The 21,987-nt window shown below is 49.3% G+C and overlaps 8 protein-coding genes across 8 annotated transcripts; 4 read left to right on the plus strand and 4 right to left on the minus strand.

The window, feature by feature from the left end:
* Nucleotides 1-996: 996 nt before the first annotated feature.
* On the plus strand, nt 997-2,295 carry PV08_02305 (uncharacterized protein; the record flags this gene model as incomplete). The annotated part of the gene is made up of 2 exons (XM_016376664.1): nt 997-1,098; nt 1,150-2,295. The coding sequence occupies 2 exons, from the start codon at nt 997-999 to the stop codon at nt 2,293-2,295; spliced, it is 1,248 nt and encodes a 415-aa protein (XP_016238234.1).
* A 2,840-nt stretch (nt 2,296-5,135) lies between these two features.
* PV08_02306 (L-serine ammonia-lyase) lies at nt 5,136-7,079 on the plus strand (the record flags this gene model as incomplete). Its single annotated transcript, XM_016376665.1, has 1 exon — nt 5,136-7,079. One exon carries the CDS (start codon nt 5,136-5,138, stop codon nt 7,077-7,079), a length of 1,944 nt encoding a protein of 647 aa, XP_016238235.1.
* A 301-nt stretch (nt 7,080-7,380) lies between these two features.
* PV08_02307 (uncharacterized protein) lies at nt 7,381-9,105 on the minus strand (the record flags this gene model as incomplete). The annotated part of the gene is made up of 1 exon (XM_016376666.1): nt 7,381-9,105. One exon carries the CDS (start codon nt 9,103-9,105, stop codon nt 7,381-7,383), a length of 1,725 nt encoding a protein of 574 aa, XP_016238236.1.
* A 1,106-nt stretch (nt 9,106-10,211) lies between these two features.
* On the minus strand, nt 10,212-11,918 carry PV08_02308 (uncharacterized protein; the record flags this gene model as incomplete). The annotated part of the gene is made up of 7 exons (XM_016376667.1): nt 10,212-10,422; nt 10,475-10,717; nt 10,776-11,149; nt 11,197-11,331; nt 11,387-11,493; nt 11,549-11,692; nt 11,750-11,918. 7 exons carry the CDS (start codon nt 11,916-11,918, stop codon nt 10,212-10,214), a joined length of 1,383 nt encoding a protein of 460 aa, XP_016238237.1.
* A 1,100-nt stretch (nt 11,919-13,018) lies between these two features.
* On the plus strand, nt 13,019-13,587 carry PV08_02309 (uncharacterized protein; the record flags this gene model as incomplete). Its single annotated transcript, XM_016376668.1, has 2 exons — nt 13,019-13,272; nt 13,320-13,587. The coding sequence occupies 2 exons, from the start codon at nt 13,019-13,021 to the stop codon at nt 13,585-13,587; spliced, it is 522 nt and encodes a 173-aa protein (XP_016238238.1).
* Nucleotides 13,588-14,816: 1,229 nt separating this feature from the next.
* On the plus strand, nt 14,817-16,694 carry PV08_02310 (uncharacterized protein; the record flags this gene model as incomplete). Its single annotated transcript, XM_016376669.1, has 4 exons — nt 14,817-15,437; nt 15,568-15,767; nt 15,843-16,420; nt 16,486-16,694. 4 exons carry the CDS (start codon nt 14,817-14,819, stop codon nt 16,692-16,694), a joined length of 1,608 nt encoding a protein of 535 aa, XP_016238239.1.
* A 142-nt stretch (nt 16,695-16,836) lies between these two features.
* PV08_02311 (uncharacterized protein) lies at nt 16,837-18,124 on the minus strand (the record flags this gene model as incomplete). Its single annotated transcript, XM_016376670.1, has 3 exons — nt 16,837-17,003; nt 17,086-17,802; nt 17,896-18,124. The coding sequence occupies 3 exons, from the start codon at nt 18,122-18,124 to the stop codon at nt 16,837-16,839; spliced, it is 1,113 nt and encodes a 370-aa protein (XP_016238240.1).
* Nucleotides 18,125-18,835: 711 nt separating this feature from the next.
* On the minus strand, nt 18,836-20,714 carry PV08_02312 (uncharacterized protein; the record flags this gene model as incomplete). Its single annotated transcript, XM_016376671.1, has 4 exons — nt 18,836-19,932; nt 19,983-20,210; nt 20,263-20,359; nt 20,415-20,714. 4 exons carry the CDS (start codon nt 20,712-20,714, stop codon nt 18,836-18,838), a joined length of 1,722 nt encoding a protein of 573 aa, XP_016238241.1.
* Between the last annotated feature and the right edge of the window lie 1,273 nt (nt 20,715-21,987).

Genomic DNA, 21,987 nt, shown 5'->3' on the forward strand with positions numbered 1-21,987 from the left:
TCTCATTTGTAAGTCCCCCATGTGCAAATTGTGGCAGCCTGTTACCTCGTAGATATCGATGAATGACGCGCCACCCCAACCAAAAGACATATTGTTTTCAGGGCTGAAGTTCTGAGATCTCGGGAGGTCTATACCGGGGGCGTTAGTAAGGATCCCGTTTGACTTAGCATGGTGTCGCCTCCTCCTCCCGAGAACAGCCTAAGACTAGAATGCTTAAAACTATTGGGCGGAGCCTTAGTAACGCCCCAAATTAGACTTGAGAGTCGGGACAACTTGAGAAAGAACAGGGCGGAGACGCTTCCCAGGCCATTGTATGTACTTGGACGGGCCACTTGCCGGTGATGATTGGGATATTGAAGTCAATGATTACTCCCTAGCTACATTTGACAGTCAGAATAGTTGGCTCAAAAGTGCCCTACCTAAATACTTTGACGACTTCTCTCGGCCAAAGATTGTCGTTTAGTAATCAGCACAATTGTGCCGTGCGGCTGAAGTTTGTGAAGCTTGAAAAAATCATGACATAATTTCCGGGATTGGCTCCGTGATCAAAGTAAGTAAAGTATCAGAGGAGTCCAGAGAGAATGGTAGAGATAATTGGAATACACATATGGCAGGGATTATCACGTCTGGGTTACCAGGGGGAGATGCAGAGGAGAAATCCATATCCGAGTTTCTAGAAATCCGAAGCTTCAAGAGCTGGCTGAATCCAAGTCAACAACCGCTAAGCGTCATGACCTTGGCGGACATCCACGTGAGGGAGGAACTTGTATTAGACCTATGTAAGATAGTGGTGCTTAGAGGCTCATGCTAAGAAGGTCAAATTGCGAGCCTGATCAGTAATCCATCCCGACCGCCGATTTCTAGCTTGTTCAGGTCGCGCCATGCGGCTGCGAAGCAACAATCTAACTAGTCGGCGGTTCTTTCTTCGGCCACATTTTTGTCTACCCATCTGTCTGGACTGCGGGTAAAAGCGTTACTGGCGAACAGTCAGGCCCGATGCATGCTAAGGAAGATCCCAAAGGCGTGGGGAAAGGGACGCAGCCCAAAAAGCACAAACCAAAGCGCAGGGTTTCGGAGCTAGACGAAATAGCCGCTAAGGTATGAATACTAAAGCTCGTTCGTGGAATCGGGATTCTAACTGATACACAGAGGAGGCGAGAGCAAGCCTCTCGTGCTCAGCGAGCCTTTAGGCAGCGCAAAGAGGACACCATAGCGTCCTTGAACTCATGTATTGCAAGTCTCAACAAGACTGTCGAAGACTTGAACTCGTGTTTCCTCGACCTGACTGATGAGCTAGTGGCGTCTGGATGGCTTCAGCACGACCCAAAGATGACCACAGCAGTACAGAAATCGATCGAACGTTTTCTTTCCGTTGTTCGAGCTTCTCAGGTCCACCAGAGAGGCAACGATGACATCTTGGCTTGCCAAAGTCCTACAGCAGTGATCAATGAGCCACCCGTAGTGGAGACTCATTCTGATACGTCTTATGAGAGAAACCCTCGGGATCCTAAGGAGATACTCGTGGAATCTGTGCCCGCCACATCCTTTTGGACGGAAGACAATCAGCTATCGGATTTGCAAAACCCCGATTGCGAGATTATGCAATCTCGCACTGATGCAGTCAAGATCATGTCATGGTTACCCAAGCCAGGGCCCATGATCTCGATTATCCCGAGCTTTGCTCAAAGGCTGCATATGGAAGCAATACGGTGCGGCTTGCTACTTGTCTATGCTGCCGAGAGCTATTCGCAAAAGTTCCACCAGGTATTCAACCAAGTTCCCGATTTCTACTCACGTGAACGCTTAAAAAGGATCCTGATCAAGCATTTTGATGGTGAGGGCAATCAGTTGCTTGTGCCTCCTCCTGAGAGTGATAACAACATGCTATGGGCCGGAGATTCGTCGTGTGCGTGGTTGAACGCTTCTGATGTGGCCCGATACTTTCGTACAATAGGCATGGACTTTGATGGGTCACAGGGCGTAGCAACGTTCAACACGTATCCGAAATTCTTCCCAACAAATCTGCCTGATGAGCAAGTATTCGGTGCAACAGGCCCTGTCTCCATACATGAAGGTCGTTTGCTAGAACCAGAACACCAATATCAGCCGCAAGACCTGGCCCCGCTCTACAACCAACCCACGCTCAGTTTGACAGTCAATCCGCAATATCTGAGCACGAGCAACCCTAGCTACACCAATCTAGGCCATGGCCAGTCACATGTATGCATTGACGTGTCGAGGCTGATACATGGTGAGTATCTATCACTCCCAAACTGGACATCAAACATGTACTAAGCCTTACTTTGAAGAGATTGTACTCGGGACCCGTTGTCTGGGCAAGTACCCGGCATTCAACCGCGAGAATATAGATGGCGCACTCGCAAGAGCCGTGGTTAAGACCCATGAACCAAGATAGCTGAGATGGTCTGACGCCAGCATCCAAAGGTCCCTTGATGTACGGAGGCGTGCACAAAATGTTGAATCACACGCTAAATCTTAGCGCAGCCGCTAAATGTAGCCGAGGGGAGGCGGTGTAAGACCTCCCTAGTAATTTGTATGAGATATTTTGCAAACCTCACCAGGTTGAGGCATCGATTACATCAGTTAACTACATCATCGCACTATATCATATATATTGTTCTCATGATTGGAGCCTCTTAGGCGTTGAGTTAGAGGCTTATCAATAAGCGCAGTCATCACATATTGTTAAGCGCCGCCAGCGATATAGATATTAATGAGGCCTCTTGCTGTTCGAGCCTCTCGGAAGGTTAGCACTTATCGTCATACCCTCTTCTCTTTTTGATTCAGCTGCAGAGACCGCCAAAGAGAGAGAATCTCAGCGGCCTAGACGAAAGAACTCTCCTGCGATTCGGCCTTTACCTCAAGAAAAAGCATCAAACGACCATGAAATTCGATACACCCTCGCTTAACACGTCTAGACTCTTACTCTGTCTTCACTTGGCTATAAATCTCGTGATATTGCTTTATGGCTCAAGATATTAGAGCGAAGTGTTTATAGCATCATTTAGAAGGCAAGGGAGAGAGGTTTTAATCCGTAAGTTAATACTCGTATATTGAATCACTTCATTGAGGATAGATATAGACTAAGAAGACCGAAGAAAATTAAGGAGATAGTTAAGAAAAAGGTTCTTAATGATATTCGCCGCGATAAAGTTAGTCGCGAAAAATCAATCGAAGTTCTTGTCTATAAGTATGGTATTAGCACTTTATCTATTGGTCTTATTCTTCATAAAAATGAGCTCTTAAATATAAAGCTCATAAAGAAACCTAGCCTCAACAAGCTTCAATATAAAGCGCGACTTGCTTTCTGTCTTGCCCATTAATATTGAATAATTAATAACTAAAAAAAAGTGATATAGAGTAATGAAATAAATGTTGTTCTTTGTCGCTAAGGCTCTTAACATATTTAGCGAAGCGCGAACAAGGCCTTTAAGAAGTTGTCTGTTCATAATTATTAAAAAGGCTACTTAAAATTTATATTTTAAGATTACTTTTTATATTATAAGAAAGGTCCATATTATATCTAGAAGATAGAGACCGTAAAAGAGAAAAAGACCGCATAAAAAGAAATCGATAAGTTAAATAAAATGAGAGAGCCTAAAATGAAGTTAGTTTGAGAGTTAGAATCTAGTCTCGCGTGACTAGGCCTGCGAAATCGGCCAGAGAAGAAGCCTCAATAACGTTTTATAAAGAAACAAGACAAACTTATAAGAGAGACATCAAAAGAAGGCATCGATTAATATCGATATTATAAGGTAAGTGAAATACAAACAGGATAACTATCACTTATATCTATCTAGGAGATTATTCAATCTAAAATGATTCTATTTATAAAGTAACTAGGCCTCGAGACTATAGTTCAAGAGAATAATATAACGCCTTATGCTCAGCACTTTATCTTTATTGTCTATTCGCTCGTCGACATCAAGCGACTCCTTTGGCCTAGCAATTCCCCTGATCTCAACGCTATCAAGAAGGCCTAGCCATAGATAAAGAAGAGAATAAGCTTTCATAGACTAGCGCGAGGCAAAAAAGAACTCAATAAAAGATGGAATGAGGCTTAGAAAGTATTGCTATAATCACAGATTCAAAAATGGATTAAAGGTATTCCTTATAATATTAAGAAGATAATAGAACTTAAGAGAGACAATAAATATTTAGAGAGATATGAAACTAAAAGATTCTATAAAGGTCGTCGTAAGATTAAAGAGATTTATAAGCATTACTAAATTAACGAGGAGAAAAAAGAGAAGAACTATAAAGACGTAGTCGATCAAGAAGAGAAGAATCTCTATAATGCGGATAACTATATTGAGAATAAACAAGCTTCCATGATTTCTATGGGAGAGCCATATAAAAGATAGACAGAAGATCATTGAGTTAATCAAAAGAATATCATTGGAGCATCATGCGGAGCCCGCAGGCATAGAGGTAAGTAAAATCATCAACACCATGATTGTCTATATAAGAACTCAGCCTTGTAAGGCTCTAGATATCAACGCCGAGGTGGATTCTATCAATATGTGAGTGATACGCTATTGATGCATTGAAGGACCTTGTTGTGTTGCTCCTCATATAATTTTGGTGAGGCAGTTAACAATCTCTAGGCACTTGGCATCATTCTAGTATGCCAAGAACCCTAGGAACACGCTAGTAACTAGCGTCTGATTCCACATTTTGTGCACGCCTCCGTACTCCGTACAGAGACTCGAATGGGACGTCCATCGGCAGACCTTCCCCACGTAGCCCGCACTCTCCGCCCTAGCCAGTAACAGGGCGCCAAGCTCGGATTACTCGTCCACCTCAGTTCCACATTGAAATGTTTCTCAGCTCTCAACAAGCTTATCATCAGCCAGAAAAGGAGCAAAATATTGTTCCATGGTGTCTGCTTCGTACAAACTGGCTACCTTTTGAAATCTACGGGAATGAATACAATCCTCCGACAGAAGTTTATCTCGCCACGAACACTAAAACCCTCTGCTCTCAACACTCCAAGGCCATGGAGCAAGAGACGATATGGAAATGTTTCCACGGCCAGAAACTGCCTCGAACGCCGGCGCACCGAGTCTAGACCCCCCGTCTCTCGTTGGCGTCATTGCTTCTCGACCTCGACAATGCAGAATCAAGATTTCGACCAAGACAGCACCGGCATGTACAGTGAAGCAGACCATGAACATGCCGTTATCTCCACATTTGACCTCTTTTCAATTGGAATTGGCCCTTCATCTTCTCATACGGTTGGACCTATGCGAGCCGGCGCTATTTTTGTTGCCGACCTCGTCGAAGCCGGTCTTCTACTTAAGGTCGACAGAATCATCGTGCATCTCTATGGTAGCTTGGCTTTAACCGGCGAGGGACATATGACACCGTCAGCTCTGCTCCTCGGTCTTGAAAGTGCAGATGTCGAGACGGTTGATACTTCGTATGTTCCCAAGCGCTTTGACGAGATCAAGGCTACCAAAAAGCTGTTTCTGGGGCACGGCCTTCCGGGCAACACGGGGAAAGAAGTTTCCTTCAACTATGAACGAGACTTTGTGTGGAAATGGGGGCAGAAACTGCCACTCCACAGCAATGGTATGCGTCTAACAGTATATGATGATCAAGGAGATGTCTTGGCGACCAATGACATGTTCAGCGTTGGAGGAGGATTCGTTGTCAACGGAGCGCTTTCTATCTCCCCTACTTCCTCTCCAGACTCAAACGACCGGTCAGATCTTGCGTCGGCTGAGCCTGGAGATTCAGGTCATCATCCTGCTGATTTGGCAGAGAACATATACTACAAGGAGACTCACCGTGCGAACGCAGCCGGAGACCGGAGAACAGGTTCGGGGGTCAAGAATTTCAACAATACCACTGAGAAAACAGACAATTTACTCGAAGACACTTTGGGATCTTCTTCTGGCACCATGTCCCCCGTCATTAGTGGCACCGCAGATGTAGATGTCACATCCGAACGGGCTACCAAGTCGCAACAGCCGCCTTACCCTTTCAGCGACGCTGCCAGCCTCTTAAACCTATGTCATAAGCACCAACTGACTATCGCACAACTTGTCTTTGAGAATGAAAAGAGCTTCGGATACTCAGAAAATGATATCTACCGCAAGCTATTTCGGCTCTGGGGTGTTATGGATAGCAGCATTCTCGAAGGCGTCCAAGCGCCGCGAGACTCGACTCTTCCAGGCTCACTGAAACTGCATCGACGAGCGCCCGCACTGTACAGTCGCCTCACAAGAGGTCTGTACTCTTCTCAGAATGATAATGACAAGGGCCTGAAGAGTCTGGCGCAGCCATCATCAGCAAAGACCGATACGTCATTACCCAGCGTGCCAGATACAGCCCTGAGCCAAGGACAAGTCAGCCTGTGGCGGCGACAGACTCAAACCGTGCACGGCTCGTTCGATCACCCAATTATGCCGTCTCCTTCTCGTCGCACCACCTTGGCAGCTATGGACTACCTGACTGTTTACGCCATCGCGGTCAACGAAACCAATGCGGCCGGCGGCCGGATAGTGACGGCTCCGACCAATGGTGCAGCTGGCATTATTCCCGCGGTGCTAAAGTACGTGGTGGAGTTTGTCAGTGATGATCCAGAGCGTGATATTGCGACATTTCTGTTGACCGCTGCGGCGATTGGCATGCTGTACAAGCGTGGCGCAACCATCTCTGCTGCCGAAGGAGGGTGCATGGCCGAAGTTGGCGTCGCGTGTTCGATGGCTGCCGGAGCGTTTGCGGCCTGCATGGGAGCTAAGCCAGAAACCATTGAACAAGCTGCTGAGATTGGAATTGAGCACAATCTGGGTCTGACCTGCGATCCCATTGGCGGTCTGGTCCAGGCTCCCTGCATAGAACGAAATGCTCTGGGTGCAGTCAAGGCCATCTCGAGCGCTAACCTCGCGCTTAGTGGCGACAGCGGTACCCAAAAGGTCAGACTGGACGATGCCATTCGGGCCATGCGTCTGACTGCGAAGGGAATGAGAGACGAATTTAAGGAAACCAGCCTAAGTGGATTGGCAACGAGTGTACCGTTTAAAATCCCTGTTAGCGTCCCAGATTGCTAGGTCTATCAAGGAAGCACACTCTTGAAGAGAGGTTGGGTGGTCATCTCCACGTCCCTCATCGAGATGGCTCAATCTGGTTGATTATTACACTATGGTTACCCGTGATCGCTCATTTGTACACGGATCTCAAACATGGATATTCTCCTGGTGGATCGGTACTTTCATAAAGAGAAAATCATCATTCAGTGTCCCGGAAGTAGCACAGGGTCTCATACTGTTGTCATGGTCCTGCGGACGTCGGCGTGAAGTGGAAGTTGGTACGTGTTTCTTTGATGCGTAACCACAGTAAACATGGATCCTTCTATACAGAAACAATCGGGACCAGAAGATAAGAACAATGGTCTCCACCGCTGTGAATGGTGGTCTTACCACCGAACTTCTCGATTGGACGGTCCACAGGGTGTGTGTGACGGAATGGCCCAACCCCGTCCAGCACCATTTCCCCTCCCACTATAGGTTTACCTCGTTCAAAATCATGGCCGCTGACCTGTAAAGCCAGCGTGTACCCAGGTGGAAGAACGATGCCAGTCTGCCAAATCTCGATGTGGACTTCTGTCACCTTGCCAGGCTCGAGGGGCCAATGTTCGTCGTGCGTGTGGTAGGGCTGGTGAGGCTTGCTGCGCTCGGGGTCGAGCTTGCGATGGGACGCGCGCAGCCAACCCTGAGCAAGCGGTGTGTGAGGGTCGTGGCTGCCCTGGAAATCAACCTCCTCCCCAGACGGCGAGAACGCCTGGAGGGTGAGGAAGATGTCTGCATCTGTGGTTGTGGAGGAGATAAACAGCCTTGCTGCGAGGGGGCCGGCGATTTCTATCTCTTCAGCGAGTGGCTGAGACTTCAGGATCAAGGGTGCCCCAAGCGCGTCGAAGGTTACCTGGCTTTTGCTCGATACTGCCTCCCATGCGAGAGCTCTGTCGCCGACAGAAATATGCAACTGGGTCCATTTCACCTGGGGTAGTGGCCATATGTCGGCGCGACGCTCATGGAAGTCTTCGGTGAAGGGTTGTCGGATCTTCATTCGCACGCGCTCTTCCTTTTCCCATCCATTGTCGATACCCTTTAGGTAGTGGTCGAAGAATCGCTTTTGCAGCTCTACCGCATAGTCCAGGTAGAATGCTTCCTCATGCTTTCCGGGGTGGATTTCCAGCCACTTGTCGCTCGAGGCCGCCTCCTCAAAGGCTGTGAAGTTGCCACGTTGGTGGAGTCCCATACCTCCCCAGTTTGCAGCGCTGACGAAAGGCACCTTGATCTTGGACCATACCGGCGACCGCTCTCGGTACCACTCACAATCCCACTCCATGCGCAAGGGAGCTTCCACAGCATCCACGCGATTCTTCTGGAGCTCCAGTTCCGACAGCTCCAAGGGTCCCGTCGACCTAGCCCCCAGCCAAGGGTCTTCTGGCCCCTTTGGGTTGCCGTGCTGCAGCAAGGCGACCTGCTTATCATACCAATATCTCAAAAACCCGTTGGACAAGATACCGCCGTGCCGAGTTGTGTCGCGATAGAAGTCGGCCGAGCCTTCCCACGCGATCATAGCCTTGAGATGAGGCGGCTGCAAAGATGCAACCAGCCACTGGTTCATGGCGAAATACGAAATGCCGGCGATTCCGACGTTTCCGTTACTCCAAGGCTGTGTCCCAGCCCATTCGATCGCGTTGTAGTAGTCTTGAACTTCTCGAGGTCCAAAGGTGTCGAGAACCCCAGGACTGCGGCCAGCTCCTCGCGAGTCAATTCGAATGGTTGAGTACCCAAAGTCAGTCCACACTTCTGGGTCGACGCACTCCCATATCAGATGCGCATGTGTCGATCCCGGTAGAGCGTCAGGATGCTTGGCCCAAAAGGATTTCCATGATGGGGTCCAGCCAACCTCCCACTTGTATCCTTTTCCGTACGGGCCCAGCGATATCAGAACAGGGAAGCGGTCACCTTCCGCCGGTTTGAAGATGTCCGCACGAAGTTCAAGCCCATCATCCATGAGAATGGGCACATCACGCTCAACAATCATTCTTTCTTCGGTTGCTTCGCTCATTTCGGATGCCCTTACTAAAGCTAAGATGGGTCTCTCGTGCTCTAAATGGGAAGCCTCGAGAGTCAGCTGGCGCAGATAGGTGCTCCTCAGTGCAAGAGAGTAGAACTTATACCAGTACTTAAGGCCGTAACAAACAATCCTATGATATGTTTGCTGACTGACATGTTGTACGATATCACCGTGGTCCTGTTGATGCGGCGCTCCCCTCATTCGTCTCCCCGCTGTGTCCGATATTCGCACCGAACGGCATCGATCATGACTTCGTACATGTTGCCGCGAGGCCGAACGTCGCCTCTTCCCTGGGAACAAGTTTCCTGGCTCAGATAGCCGATTGGAGCTTTTTTACCTATTCTTGAATGACGAGGTGAGCCGTCCATCAGGCCCACACTCAAAAGATAGGGGAGCTTGAGCAACAGAAAGTTGACCAGGATGGTCTGTTACCCGCGGAGTCCCGTATTTCAGGCACCCCGTACTCCGTACAAGGTGGCGCAACCATAAATCTGTACATCAACCCCGTGGGACAGGTTTTGACAAGCTATTTGCACGCGTACTAGAGTTTTGACTGTCAGAACGTTCGGGCCGAATGGGCCAAATGCGTCTTTTACAAGCCAAACCTTGATTCCAGATGGATGGGAAGGGCAAGTCGGCTACGTCACAGATGCAGCTCGTAGCAGGAACATCGGTCGTCAATGCAATCTATGATTCTACATTACTATCTAGATAGTTAGGTGGTTACTTATTAGGTGCATAACTATAAGAATATATAAACTCTAGATACACTGTTAAGATCTGCCCACTAAACAGAAGTGCTAGTGTGGCAGGTTTGTCATCTCCTCGCGTTAGTTAAGGCTTCTGACATTGTAGGAGCAACCCTCCAAACTCTGATTATTGCTGTAGGCCTGGACTGTGCAATTGTCTTGTGGCAATGGTGTATTCTCTTCCGGCAAACAATAAAGGACACAGAGGAGACAGGATCATCGAGGACGATCAGCAATTCCGACGTCAGTTCGAAGGTACCATCCTGCATTTTCTATCCCCCATGACCTCTTGACACTCAGTGCCTACGATTTGTGAGTGCACCTGCTGGACACATCTTTGACTTGACTCTAATTGATACTTCGGATCTTTCGTGTCGGTACATCATTGCTAAACTGCCAGTCAATCTCTTCCAATGCGAGGTCTCGTGTTTCTGGGACAAAGAAGTAGCCACAAATCACGGCCAGAGCAGCAAATGAGCCGTATATAAAGCCGAGCTTACTCCCCAATCCAGCATATTGGTCGTCCTCTAAATACGGGTAGGTAAAGCTTACAGTCCACCTGCATGACGGTATTAATACCGACGCTTTATCCAAGGAAGAAGGAGACGTACTCTGTGACCAGTTTGATAGTGTATGCTAGACGCAACGTATGCTCGCGCAACTGTGGCGAGGGCACTTCCGCTGCAATGAGGTATGTCAGCGGCGCCCACCCGACAGAATAACCGAATGAGAAGACAAGGAGCATGGCGACTATGCCTCGTCGTTCTGAAAGCCTGGGATGTGCATGGACACCGAGAGCTCCCATGGTCAACAATGCTCCAACTTGCAATACTCCGCTGATGTGAATCATAGGTCTAATCAGTAGTGAGCATGGGTACATCATCGCCTAGTTCGACAGATTGGAATAGCCACCTTCGTCCAAATCTGTCACTAAGAAGCAAGCATATCACTATCCCTATAACATTCATGGCATTGTTGACCATGTTTATTGTAAATGGGTCAACGCCTCCAAGACCTTTCACGAACAGAGTGCCGTACTGAGAGGAGAATGACTGACCGCTAGCTTGCTGGAAGAAGTTCACCATACAAGCAATCATGGTTCGCCGCAAATGCGTGCCCCGGAAAACCTCCATGAACTTACCCTTATGAGGCTGTTGTGCAACTGCTGTCTCGAGTTCGTCCAGTTCGGCCATCAGCTGAGCGTCGGATGTTTCTGGTTTTCGTAAGCGTCGGAGCGACTTGGCAGCCTCATCATGTCGATCGCGTAGTACGAGCCACCTTGGGGACTATGGCGTCGTAAGCAGGATAACGACGCACAGCTGACTCGAAGTACCTCTGGGAGGAACCAGATCAAGCTCGCCACGATTGTTGGAACAATGAAGAAAAGGGAAAATGGAATGCGCCAGGCCCAGTTTGTGTTCACTTGAGATGTTCGGTTCGCAATGACACTAATAATCAAGCCACCTAGCTTTACAAGTGTTATTGGCAGGACGGGTAACGCCAGCGCAGATATTGGATCGAACCTTGATGCTCAACCAGTACAGGCCAACCATAGAACTTCTAAAGCGTGGGGGTGACAGTTCTGCGAGCGTAGTAGGCACTACAGCTAGCTCCATTCCAAGGTAGCAATCTGAAGCAGAATTAGAATGTTGACTCACGACATAATAAGGAATAGCTTAACGCACAGTGGATGGTTCTCCCAGCCAAGATCTGAGCCTTCGTGTGGGATGAGAAGATAATGGCTGAGCTAAACAATGCGTAAATGCTCATGACAAACACACACATCCGTCGACCATATCGGTTACTGATGACACTACCAACATAGACTCCTGAGGCTCATTAGCAGCACACTAACCAGCGTCGCTACACTGATATGGAGTCTGTACCCGCAATCTGTGCCGGAGCATGGCAACTATTCAGAAGAGACAGGAAGTATGGTTGGAGCTTCCATTTATGCGTTTTCTTTGCATAAATCCCAAACTGAGCGTCGAAAGAGTTCATTGCTTGGGCTGCAGCCATAGCCTGCACGTCGAACCCGTAATTGAAAGAAGACATGGCTAGAAGTCCCAGAGAGAGGACCAGCGTCAGAGAGAAGTCATTGTTGTGAAGGTTCGAGAATTTTCTCCAGCGAAAGCCTGGAGAGGAGGGTGGAGAGCGCGATGATGAGCGAACGGAGGTAGTGCCCATGACGGTTATGACCCAGACACGTCGAATAAAGTGGTTGGTGAAGTGACACGAGGTTACAGGAGTTACAGAGATATATAAGATAAGATTATATCAGATCGGGTTCATCATATCTTATCCGAGCTTTCCTGGAGCAAAATATTCGAGCTTCACTTACGACGATTCGACGCGAAACAAAGTGCATAAATGTTTAGACGAAGCTGGCGACACTCTGAGCAAAATACTGCTTTGAGATATCCACAACTACTTCGATCCACTTACATTTACCCGCATACTTTCGACTTACGGGATCTTGCCGCCGTCAAACGTGATAAATTTATATACTTGTACATTACGAGTGGCTAGCCCACTACTCTAGCATCACGCCCACCACAGATACGCTTACAGCACCAGCAGTAGCTGTCCTTTTCTGCTTGTCTCAGTCTCTCAGGCTTGTTGATGAGATAGGTAGTCACCTAACAAGTTTGGTACTGACTGATCAATTCTTCTTTCAAATTAAGCATGAATTTACGCGATGTGCGATGTTCCAATGACTTCAGCCCCATAATCATTAGAGACTTGAATTATCTTTGCTAATGATGTTTTCAGATAAAAAAGGCTACCAACGCAGTAATGACATCGAAGGCCTGTTAACTGGTAGAAACCCCTGAACCACGATCGAAGCCGCCTATCCAAAAAGTCTGCTATCAGCATACCACAGTACTTCTCGCATCCTTGAGCTCAAGTACGCAATTTGGCGTTAATTTGGAAGGCTTGGAGCACATAGACACCCATCGTAATCCTACATTACAGATTCAACGCAGGTTGCAGGGAAATTTCCCGCCCAATTTGGCAACCAGCAGCGCCGCTTTTGGAGGCGCGCTTTCCTTCACCCCCCCTCGGCACCCTCACCATTTCCGGAACCAAAACAAACCCTGTAACCCCCGCCACAAATCACTGTCACCATAATCACCCTTACCCTCACCGCCACGATGGCTGACGAAGTCAATCTTGGTCCGCAGCCTGACTTCAACATCATTGCTACCGAGATACTGAAGATACCAAATATACCTTCACTTGACGGCGGCCAGCAACTTCTCGCCGAGCTTCGTGCAATAAGGGAGCAGTCAACGAGAGACACGATGACAATTCGACAAGACATGATGACAATTCGACAAGACATGATGGCAATTCGACAAGACATTGCAAATGTTCGCCAAGAGCTTGTGACTGTAATTACTGCGTCGTATGTACAATTCAACTTATTTTAATCTTACCATGCTAATTCTATAGAAATCACAACAATACAGCCCGGGTTCAGAATACATACCTTCAAAGTCAAAACGACAATCTTGTATCGTTTATCAACGCTACTACCGGTGCCGCAATCCCCGAATTTCCTCAAACCTCATTGGAACTCGAACGAATGGGAAGAAGACGCTTAGATTCTGTACTACAACAACTGGGTATTCCTACGCAGGGTGCAGATTTGGCGGATAAGAAGCGGGTGCTCAGAGCTTACATCGGGTTACCAGAGGTCACAGGCTCACCACCTCCATAAGAGACACAATTCTAGTAATATGAGACACGCTGCATGAAGTGCACGAATCAGAACTGTATTAATAGTTTACGATTGATGAGAATCAATATCAGGACTTGAAGCAGCGGCTAAATTCCCTGCAACAACTTTCATCGGTTCGTTCTTCCAGTTCGTCCTGGGACAGCCTCCATCGCCGCTATTGCAGCATGCAACTCCTGCGTTCCCAGAAGTCATTGTGGAAAATTCGACGTTGGTCAAAAAGTGACCGTGAGAACACCGTCCGGTAGAGTCGGCAGATAGGAGATCAGAGGCAGTGGTGATTGGCCTCAGTGAGCAAGGGACTTCACGGACCATACATTGGAGAGGCGATGGGTTGTGTAGTATGTACTGGGATGCGACGCGTTTCGATTTTGTCGGGGTATCACTGTGTCGTGTCATGTCACCTTTCCTCTTTAGTTTGTTTCCTGTGTCATTTCCACGATATGTAGGTTTTGTTATCTTCTTGTGCAAATTGACGGTTTCACTTATCGACAGTAGGTGATAGCATAGTCGCATTTGGACTCATCGGTGTGTGTGATGGCTGGGAGAGACTGATGTAGTAGCAATTTCCAGACTTTCGTACCGAGTACAAGCCACATTATTAGCGGCGTGTGTCTTTGGCTGTTTGGGTTAATCAATCCACCCTCCTCGCGCCGGCGCACCAACACTGGAGGCCAGTCACGTGCGGTCCCGGGCTCTCCGTGCGACACGTGAATCTTGGCGTCTTGGCCTGGCTTGGTCCTCTTGGCCCGGGCTCTTGACTCTGATGCTTCTCGCCGTCTGTGCACGCGTTGTGGGCTTCTTATGGAGCCAAGATACACTATATGAACGGGAAATCTGGGCTGAGGCTACGTTGGGGTCGCCGTCTCCATCTGAAGCAGTAATGGAATCCTTGGGACTGGCTGAGCCTCTCAACCCCGTCGCTTCTGCCGACTGCGATACGATGGACACGATGGATCCAGACGTCATTCGCCCCCCAGCGGAAGATGATCCAGGACCTCAAGCTTTTTCCCACGAGTTTCATCCTTGACGCTCATCACTCTCTCGCTTTCGTTCTTTTCTTATCTTCTTCCAGATCTTCTGGACCTCACTTGACGGAGGCATAAAACGACTGCATTTCTCGACCGAGGCGAGGTTTCTCTCCTTAACTCAGCCCCGTGTGTCTCGAGAGTGCTCGGATTACGCTCATTCCATTGATCTCACCACTCACCATGGCTCCTCATTCCCACGAGTTCGCAGGCGACGGTGCTCACGAGAGCAAGGAACAACGCCACAGCGTCGCCTCTGGTCCCGGCGAAGAGCAAGCCGATGAGCTCCTCAACATCCTGGGCTACCAGGCCGAGCTGGTTCGCAGCCGAAGCACCTTCCAGGTTGCGTTCATGTCCTTTGTGCTGGCCTCTGTCCCCTACGGTCTAGCCACCACGCTCCTATACCCTCTCGCGGGCGGCGGACCTGTCGCAGTCATCTGGGGCTGGTGCGGCGTATGCGCCATTATCCTCTGCCTGGCTGTGTCTCTCGGCGAGATCACCTCGGTCTATCCCACAGCCGGAGGGGTCTACTATCAGACCTTCATGCTCTCTCCGCCGCATTACCGCAAGATTACCGCATGGATCTGTGGTTGGTCATATACCCTTGGCAACATAATCATTACTCTCTCGGTCAACTTCGGAACCACTCTGTTTGTCGTGGGTTGTATCAACGTTTTCCACGATGACAACGGCGAAGGCATCTTTGCTGCCGAGACATACCAGTATTATCTGATCTTCCTCGCTATTACTCTGATCTGCAACGCTATATCCGCCCTGGGTAATCGATGGCTCCCGCTTTTGGATGTAAGGCTATTCTTGGTTTCATTTCTCTTCTCTTCGGCACCCTCTCTTCCAAAAATTTCCGGGTTGCTTTAGACCGCTCTCCCTCTCCCCCAAATGCGACATGTCGTAATGTACCTAACAATGTATCCAGACAATGACCATCTACTGGACGTTTGGAGGTGTCTTTGCCATATTGATATGCGTTCTTGTCATCGCCAAAAACGGCCGAAGGAGCGGTGACTTCGCCTTGGGCGAGTTTCAGGCCAACACCGGCTGGACTCCAGGCTGGTCGTTCTGTATTGGGCTCCTCCACGCTGCCTACGCGACTTCTGCCACCGGCATGATCATCTCGTAAGCCTACTCTCCGCGCTGTATTCCGCTTTCTATGCGTCTTTGTTCACCCTAACATATTCTCCACAAATCCAGTATGTCCGAGGAGGTTCGCGACCCAGGCAAACAAGTCCCCAAAGCCATGTGCTGGGCGCTGGGATTGAACTGGCTGTGTGGCATCATCTTTCTTCTTCCGTTGATGTTCGTCCTGCCCGACATCATCGATGTCATCAGCGACCCCTACTACCAGCCATTACCCTTCATTCTTCGCTCAGCGGTCGGCAACGAAGGCGGCGCGTTTGCGCTCACTGTTCCAATCATCATCCTGGCCATCTGCTGTGGCACCGCGTGTACCACCGCGTCGTCACGTGCCATCTGGGCCTTCTCGCGCGACGGAGCCATGCCCGGGTCTGGACTCTGGAGACGAATCAACCCTAAACTCGACGTGCCGTTCAACGCCATGATGCTTAGCATGGTCGTGCAGATCTTACTAGGTGCCATCTACTTCGGGTCTGCTGCGGCTTTCAACGCCTTTAGCGGATCCGGGGTCATCTTCTTGACCATTTCCTACGTCATACCCGTCATCGTCTCCCTTATCGGCGGCCGCAAGCATCTCAAGGAGGGCTCCTGGGATTTTGGAAATCTGGGTGTATTCTGCAACATTGTCACCATTGGTAAGCTCCACGCTGAGACCCATTCATCTCCGAGTCTGACTGCTGACTTTCCCTGCGCTTATTAGCCTGGACCTTGTTCATTATCCCCGTCTTTAGTTTCCCGTTCTTCTACCCGGTGACGCTAGATACTATGAATTATGCATCAGTGGTGGTCGTCGGCGGCGTGACTATTTCCGCGTTATGGTACTTTGTCTGGGGGAGGAGCAACTATGAGGGCCCACCGGTTCGCGCCGATGAAGTGGAGCGGAGGCGCAGTTCCATCATTTCTACTTAAGTTAATCTTTATGGTTTGACTGTGAACCTACCCTAGATCATTTCTAGGAAGTCTTGGATCTTTTTTATATCCGTCTACAGAGTTTTGTTACTGCATGTCTTCTTTTTCTTTTTGACTTTTCTAGGGTCCTCATCTTTCACACTTATCCTTCTACCTTGACCTCCGCAGCAAGTGCCTCCGCCTTGGTGAGACTGTTTGGATCAAGATAAGGCCTTTCCCCGATTCCGACAACACGATTACCAAATCGGTCTCCCAGGCCTTCATAGTCGAATGTAGCGGCATGGAAAGCGCTGCGGTTGTCCCAGATTGCTGTTTTGACCTGTTAGTCTGTGAACCAAGCAAATGCAGCATGAGGCACGTCGAGGCTACGGAAACAAGGCGTCAAACTTACCGATATCGTTCTCGTTTCGCCATTTGAACCGGACCTGCAGGTCATGGTTTTCTTGAAGAGTCAACCTAAACTTCTGAAGCAGTTCTTCGCTTTCCTCGACGTTGAGTTCGTTGATGTACTTGGGAAAGGTGCCGATGGCAAAAAGAGACTTCCAGCCCGTGACAGGGTTCGTTCGAACAAGCGGATGCACGGCGGACAATTCCCCGCCAACATTCGCTGGGGACCCTCTGGCTTCCTTGTACAGAGTCGCTCTGCCTGCCTTTTCGGCGGTCAAAAACCCGTCGCCGATAAATGTCGCCGTCAAGCCCTCCAGGAACTTCTGGTAGGGCTTGCTGAACCGGTCAAAGATGTCGTATCCCGACGCCCACAGCGTATCGCCACCGGTGGACGGGAGCTGAACTAGTCTCAGACTGGTGTAGTCGGCAGGGTTAGGTTCGAACTGGATGTCGCTATGCCACGCAGACGCATCGTACTTGCGAGTGCTTCGACGCTGGCGCTCTCGGTCCGGGTAGAATTTCTTAAAGGCCACGGATGAAATGGTGCTGATCTCGTTGTCAGGGACGCCGAACTCGTTGTTGCCATTGAGCAACGGGTGGATATGCAGAGTCGACGAAGTCGGACGTGAACTGAGTTCGCCCAATCGGAGAATGAATTTCTTCTGCAAGTCGTTGGTGAGGTTATCTTGTTTGCGAAAGAATACCACGCCGCGTTCGCTGACTACAAATTCCGCCAAGAACGATCTCGTCAGCCTTCAGGACTGCAAGCGACTGACTGCTAGTATCTCCTGGTCGGAGGTACAGTGGTACTCACTGGTGATAGCCAGATCGCGAAGCAACTGGTCTGAATTGGATGCATTCAGAATATCATCCACGATGTTGGCCTTGGGATACTCCCTGCCGATTACCGGGGTGAGTTCGTCATATTCGAACGCAGCATCTAGAACGCCGCTCTTTTTCAGTGGCTTCTCATTTCTGGGTCTGGACGTGTCTGCGTCGACCGAGTCGGCTGTCCTGACTGGTAGAGTTGCGCTGGGAGCCATTTTTTTCCGCCGATGCTCTGTAACTGAAGGTTCTGTCTCAGTCCAAGTCTCAGTCTTAGCCTCTTGCACGAAGATGAAGCTTCAAGTTGGCAGGAGGAGCTCAATATATGATGATTGGGAAAGGAAATCACGTTCGGATTCCGGCACTGCTCACGCATAATCTAGAACGATCACGACATCCCGGCAGCCCGGGCTGGCATCCACCTCCATACGAAGTCGCTTATCTTGCGAGTGTAAGTGCCAACGAGAGCCGTTCGGCCGCTTTGCGTATTGCGCCATTCTTAGCAAAAATGACGAGAGATACGCCTCTGCACTCTTCGGAGATACCATGGCCTATCACGCAATCTTGGACGCTGAAGTCGTCAATACCGAACTTGCACTTTCACGTGGAGTGGTCTCGATGTGTGTGCCTGATACGTTGAGACAATCCGCAACATACACAAGACATCTGAGCACAAATCAATCTTATGACTGTAATCAAGGTTGAGATACAAATAATGACAGTTTTCTTGCAGCCCTAAGAACTGCATACAACATTTCTTTTACCTAGTTTCTTCTCTACCGCTATGCATCGCTCTACAAGTTTGGCTTTATGATATGTCTTCATGATAAAATACTCCCCCACTCGTCATAGTCACCCCTACAGAGGCAAAGAAACGGCCTATTGTAGATCATCGTCTCGGTGCACATACCAACGGCTCATGGTAGCACTCATGAACCAAACCTGAAGTCAAGTCTCTTGTTTCCCTTGTCCGTGGTCGTCTTTAGATAGTGAACCCTCTCTTCTCGGGTCATGCTATCCCAAATCTTGTCTCTCTTCTTGTTCTTCGTGACATAGTAGAACTTGATAGCGATGAAAACCAAGATATTCCAGCCCAAAACCCCAAGGAGGGCTTTGTTGCCGGTGTAATAGTATGGTGCGTCATTTTTGCGGTAGATCTGAGAGGATAAGATGCTCGCAAGCTGGACGCACATGTTGTATATCGAGGAGCCGACAGTACGAGTGCGGACAGAGCCAGCATTGCGGGATGTCAAGGCTACGAGAATTGCGTGGATGTAGGGAGCGCCGACCAGGAGCGTAGATAGGGCCCATTTTGACCACTTCCATCCCGCGAATACTGGCGGTAAAGTGACCAGGGCGACGAGAAGCGGCAAGCACCACAGTTGGGCGATGACGCCGAGAAGAACGCGCTGGTTGATTTTCTCTGATACCCAGGTCCAGAATAGCAGCTGTAGGATAAATAGAGTGTATGCCGGGATGGTGAGAAGATTGGTCTGGAAGGTGGTGAAGCCGAGAGCCTTGCAAGTGAGCGTAATGTATGCTTGTGGAGGGCCGTTCGGAATGCCCCAGGACATGCCGATGAGGTAAATTGGCCACATATCGTAGTCTGTTAGAGCTTCCCACATCAGGCTCCCCGTCAAGCCCTGACGATTGTGCATGGTGGCCTTGCCCGGATCATCACGGAGAACTCGCGTAACCATGATTGTCTCTTCGCGTTCGGAGAACCACCCGGCCTTGGGTCGCAAAAGACCTTTCCAGCCCTTGCGAGCCGTCTGCGTAGGAGATGGTGGCAAGTAGAGGAAAGTCAATATGCCGATCAGTGCAGTAAAGGAGCCTTCAATCAAGAATAGATATCTCCAGCCTTCATGCAGCCCACTGTGGCCTCTGAGGTGAAGAATACCATATGCCAAAAAGGCACCAACGATCTGCGTGCCTTGGTATGACGTCCAGAACCAACTGAGGCGTCTGGGAAGCTCAGAGTTCTTATAGAAATACGAAAGATAGAGAATCGTGTCAGGAATGAAACCTGGACCTATGTCAGTATGCAGTAGGGATCCGGCACTGGTGAATAATTACCTCCTTCGAGCATTCCGAGCAGCCAGCGACAAATGAAAAAGCTGGTCCTCCCATGCATTGCGGCTTGCGACATTGCCACGGCGCTCCAGAGTACCATCTGAATAGGGATCCAGACATCAGGCCCAAGCTTTTTCCCAATAACTTGTGATGGGAGTTCTGCGAACAAAAACGAACAGTAGAATATGGTCATGCCGTTATTATAGTCGTTTGTGTTGAGCCCAAGGTCCTCTAGACAGGGATTAGCGCTTCCAGCATATGAAAGGGTCGGCCATGAACTTACTGAGCATGTTGTCCGAATTAGCCTGAACGATGTTGCCACGGTCAAGCTGGAGAGCAAAGAACATGATACATGCAGGGAGAGCAATGAGCCAGTCAATCTGAGACTAGCATTAGCATTACTGTTCCCAAAATACAACAGTGCAAGGGCCTTACCCGTTTCACCAGCTTCTTCTCCTCCTGGGCATCCCATGTCGCGGAAAGGTCGAAGCGGTGGGTGCCCTCGAAGCCATCTACAAACTTGTAGATATCAGTGGCTTCGGGAGCAGAAAAGACATTCCTTTGGTTGTCCACAGTGTTCTCGTCCAAGGAAGAGGCTTCTGAGCTTAGCGCATAGCCGTCGTCGACTGATACATAGACAACATCTTCGCCAAAGAGATGATACCACTTTTGTCGCCTGCGGGGCGTCGAGACTCCGGCGGGCGTCGCTTCAACGAGACCTTCTTTGCTAGACATTTTCAGTAGCTGCTTGGGTAACTCTGGTCATCTCTGATCTAGAACGAGACCTATCCTGGGAGGATCCTTATTATATACGTCGTTGCACACGCGTTAGCTTCTTCTAGGGCATGGAAATGGAAAAAAGAAACCGACAGTGTCCGAGAAAGCAAATTGCGTGATGGGATGGAGCCATGTGGCGGCTATCTTCGAGAGCAAAGCATTGGATAAGTGGTGGCCGGGCGGGGTCTGGACCATCTACCATGTGCATCCAAGTCCAGGATGCATGGGTGCGTCAGGGACATGAAGGTTTCTCTCGGTGTAGAGCAACCATGGTGCCATCGACCGCGAGACTGGCGTGATCAGCACAGAAGTCGTGTGAGATCCGTAGCATCGATCTAGAACGCTCCGGCATGGCGTTTGGAAGTATTGTGACTGTAGGGTTCTCAGCAGAATAAGCGGCTTAAACCCGTCTATCTGTGAAAGAAACCCAACGGCTTCGTCACAAACAGAGGATCATGGAAGCTTTCGAAGCACACGGGCGGTCGTGCTTGGAGGTTCTGACAATGCTTGGGGGTGAGAAACCAAGGCTGGGCTGGTGAGGATCCCTTCTCCGTATCGGCTGGCTCCACCAGTTCCCCTTTCCGGCGATGTTGCAATAACCCACCCGAATGTCGCAAGGTATCGCCAGGACCCTCGGCTACATAATAATAATGCGGCCTGAAGATTTCGATTAGGAATCTTCTTTGACGTTGCGTGATTGATTGATGTTGCACTTATCGGCCTCCCCCATCCTATGAAAAGATAACGAACTTTGTGCAGCTCGGTATTCGCAAGCTTCGCTCCACGAGACTGGTTCGTATAACGCGCTCCTGCGTGAGAGATACAACCATGTCCAAATCTTTCAGTCCCAAGGATTCTGAAGGGACGTTGTAGGAGACTTCTTTATCGTCAACACTCGGCCGAAGTCAAAGTCTTGGTCTTTGTTACATGGATTGCCAGTATTATATTCGGATTCGCCCAAACCTCAGACAACCTCAAAAATCCGAGCCCTGATCTGAGCGCTGGTTGCGTGGACGTATATATTATTCCACCAATGGAGTGTGTTGCATGTGCATGATCTTTCAACAGTTCGGGATGCACGGCGGGTCCACGGCAGTTTTGAGCTGCAAACAGTCAGGTTTGGCCCCAAGCATAGGTCGATGATTGAAAAGCTCAATTTACGCATGAAATCGACTACAGTCTCTCCCTGCTCGTTCTCGAGGTAGTCTATGTTAACTGACAGAACACTGTG

The sequence above is a fragment of the Exophiala spinifera genome (assembly GCF_000836115.1).
Source record: "Exophiala spinifera strain CBS 89968 unplaced genomic scaffold supercont1.2, whole genome shotgun sequence".
NCBI lineage: Eukaryota > Fungi > Ascomycota > Eurotiomycetes > Chaetothyriales > Herpotrichiellaceae > Exophiala > Exophiala spinifera.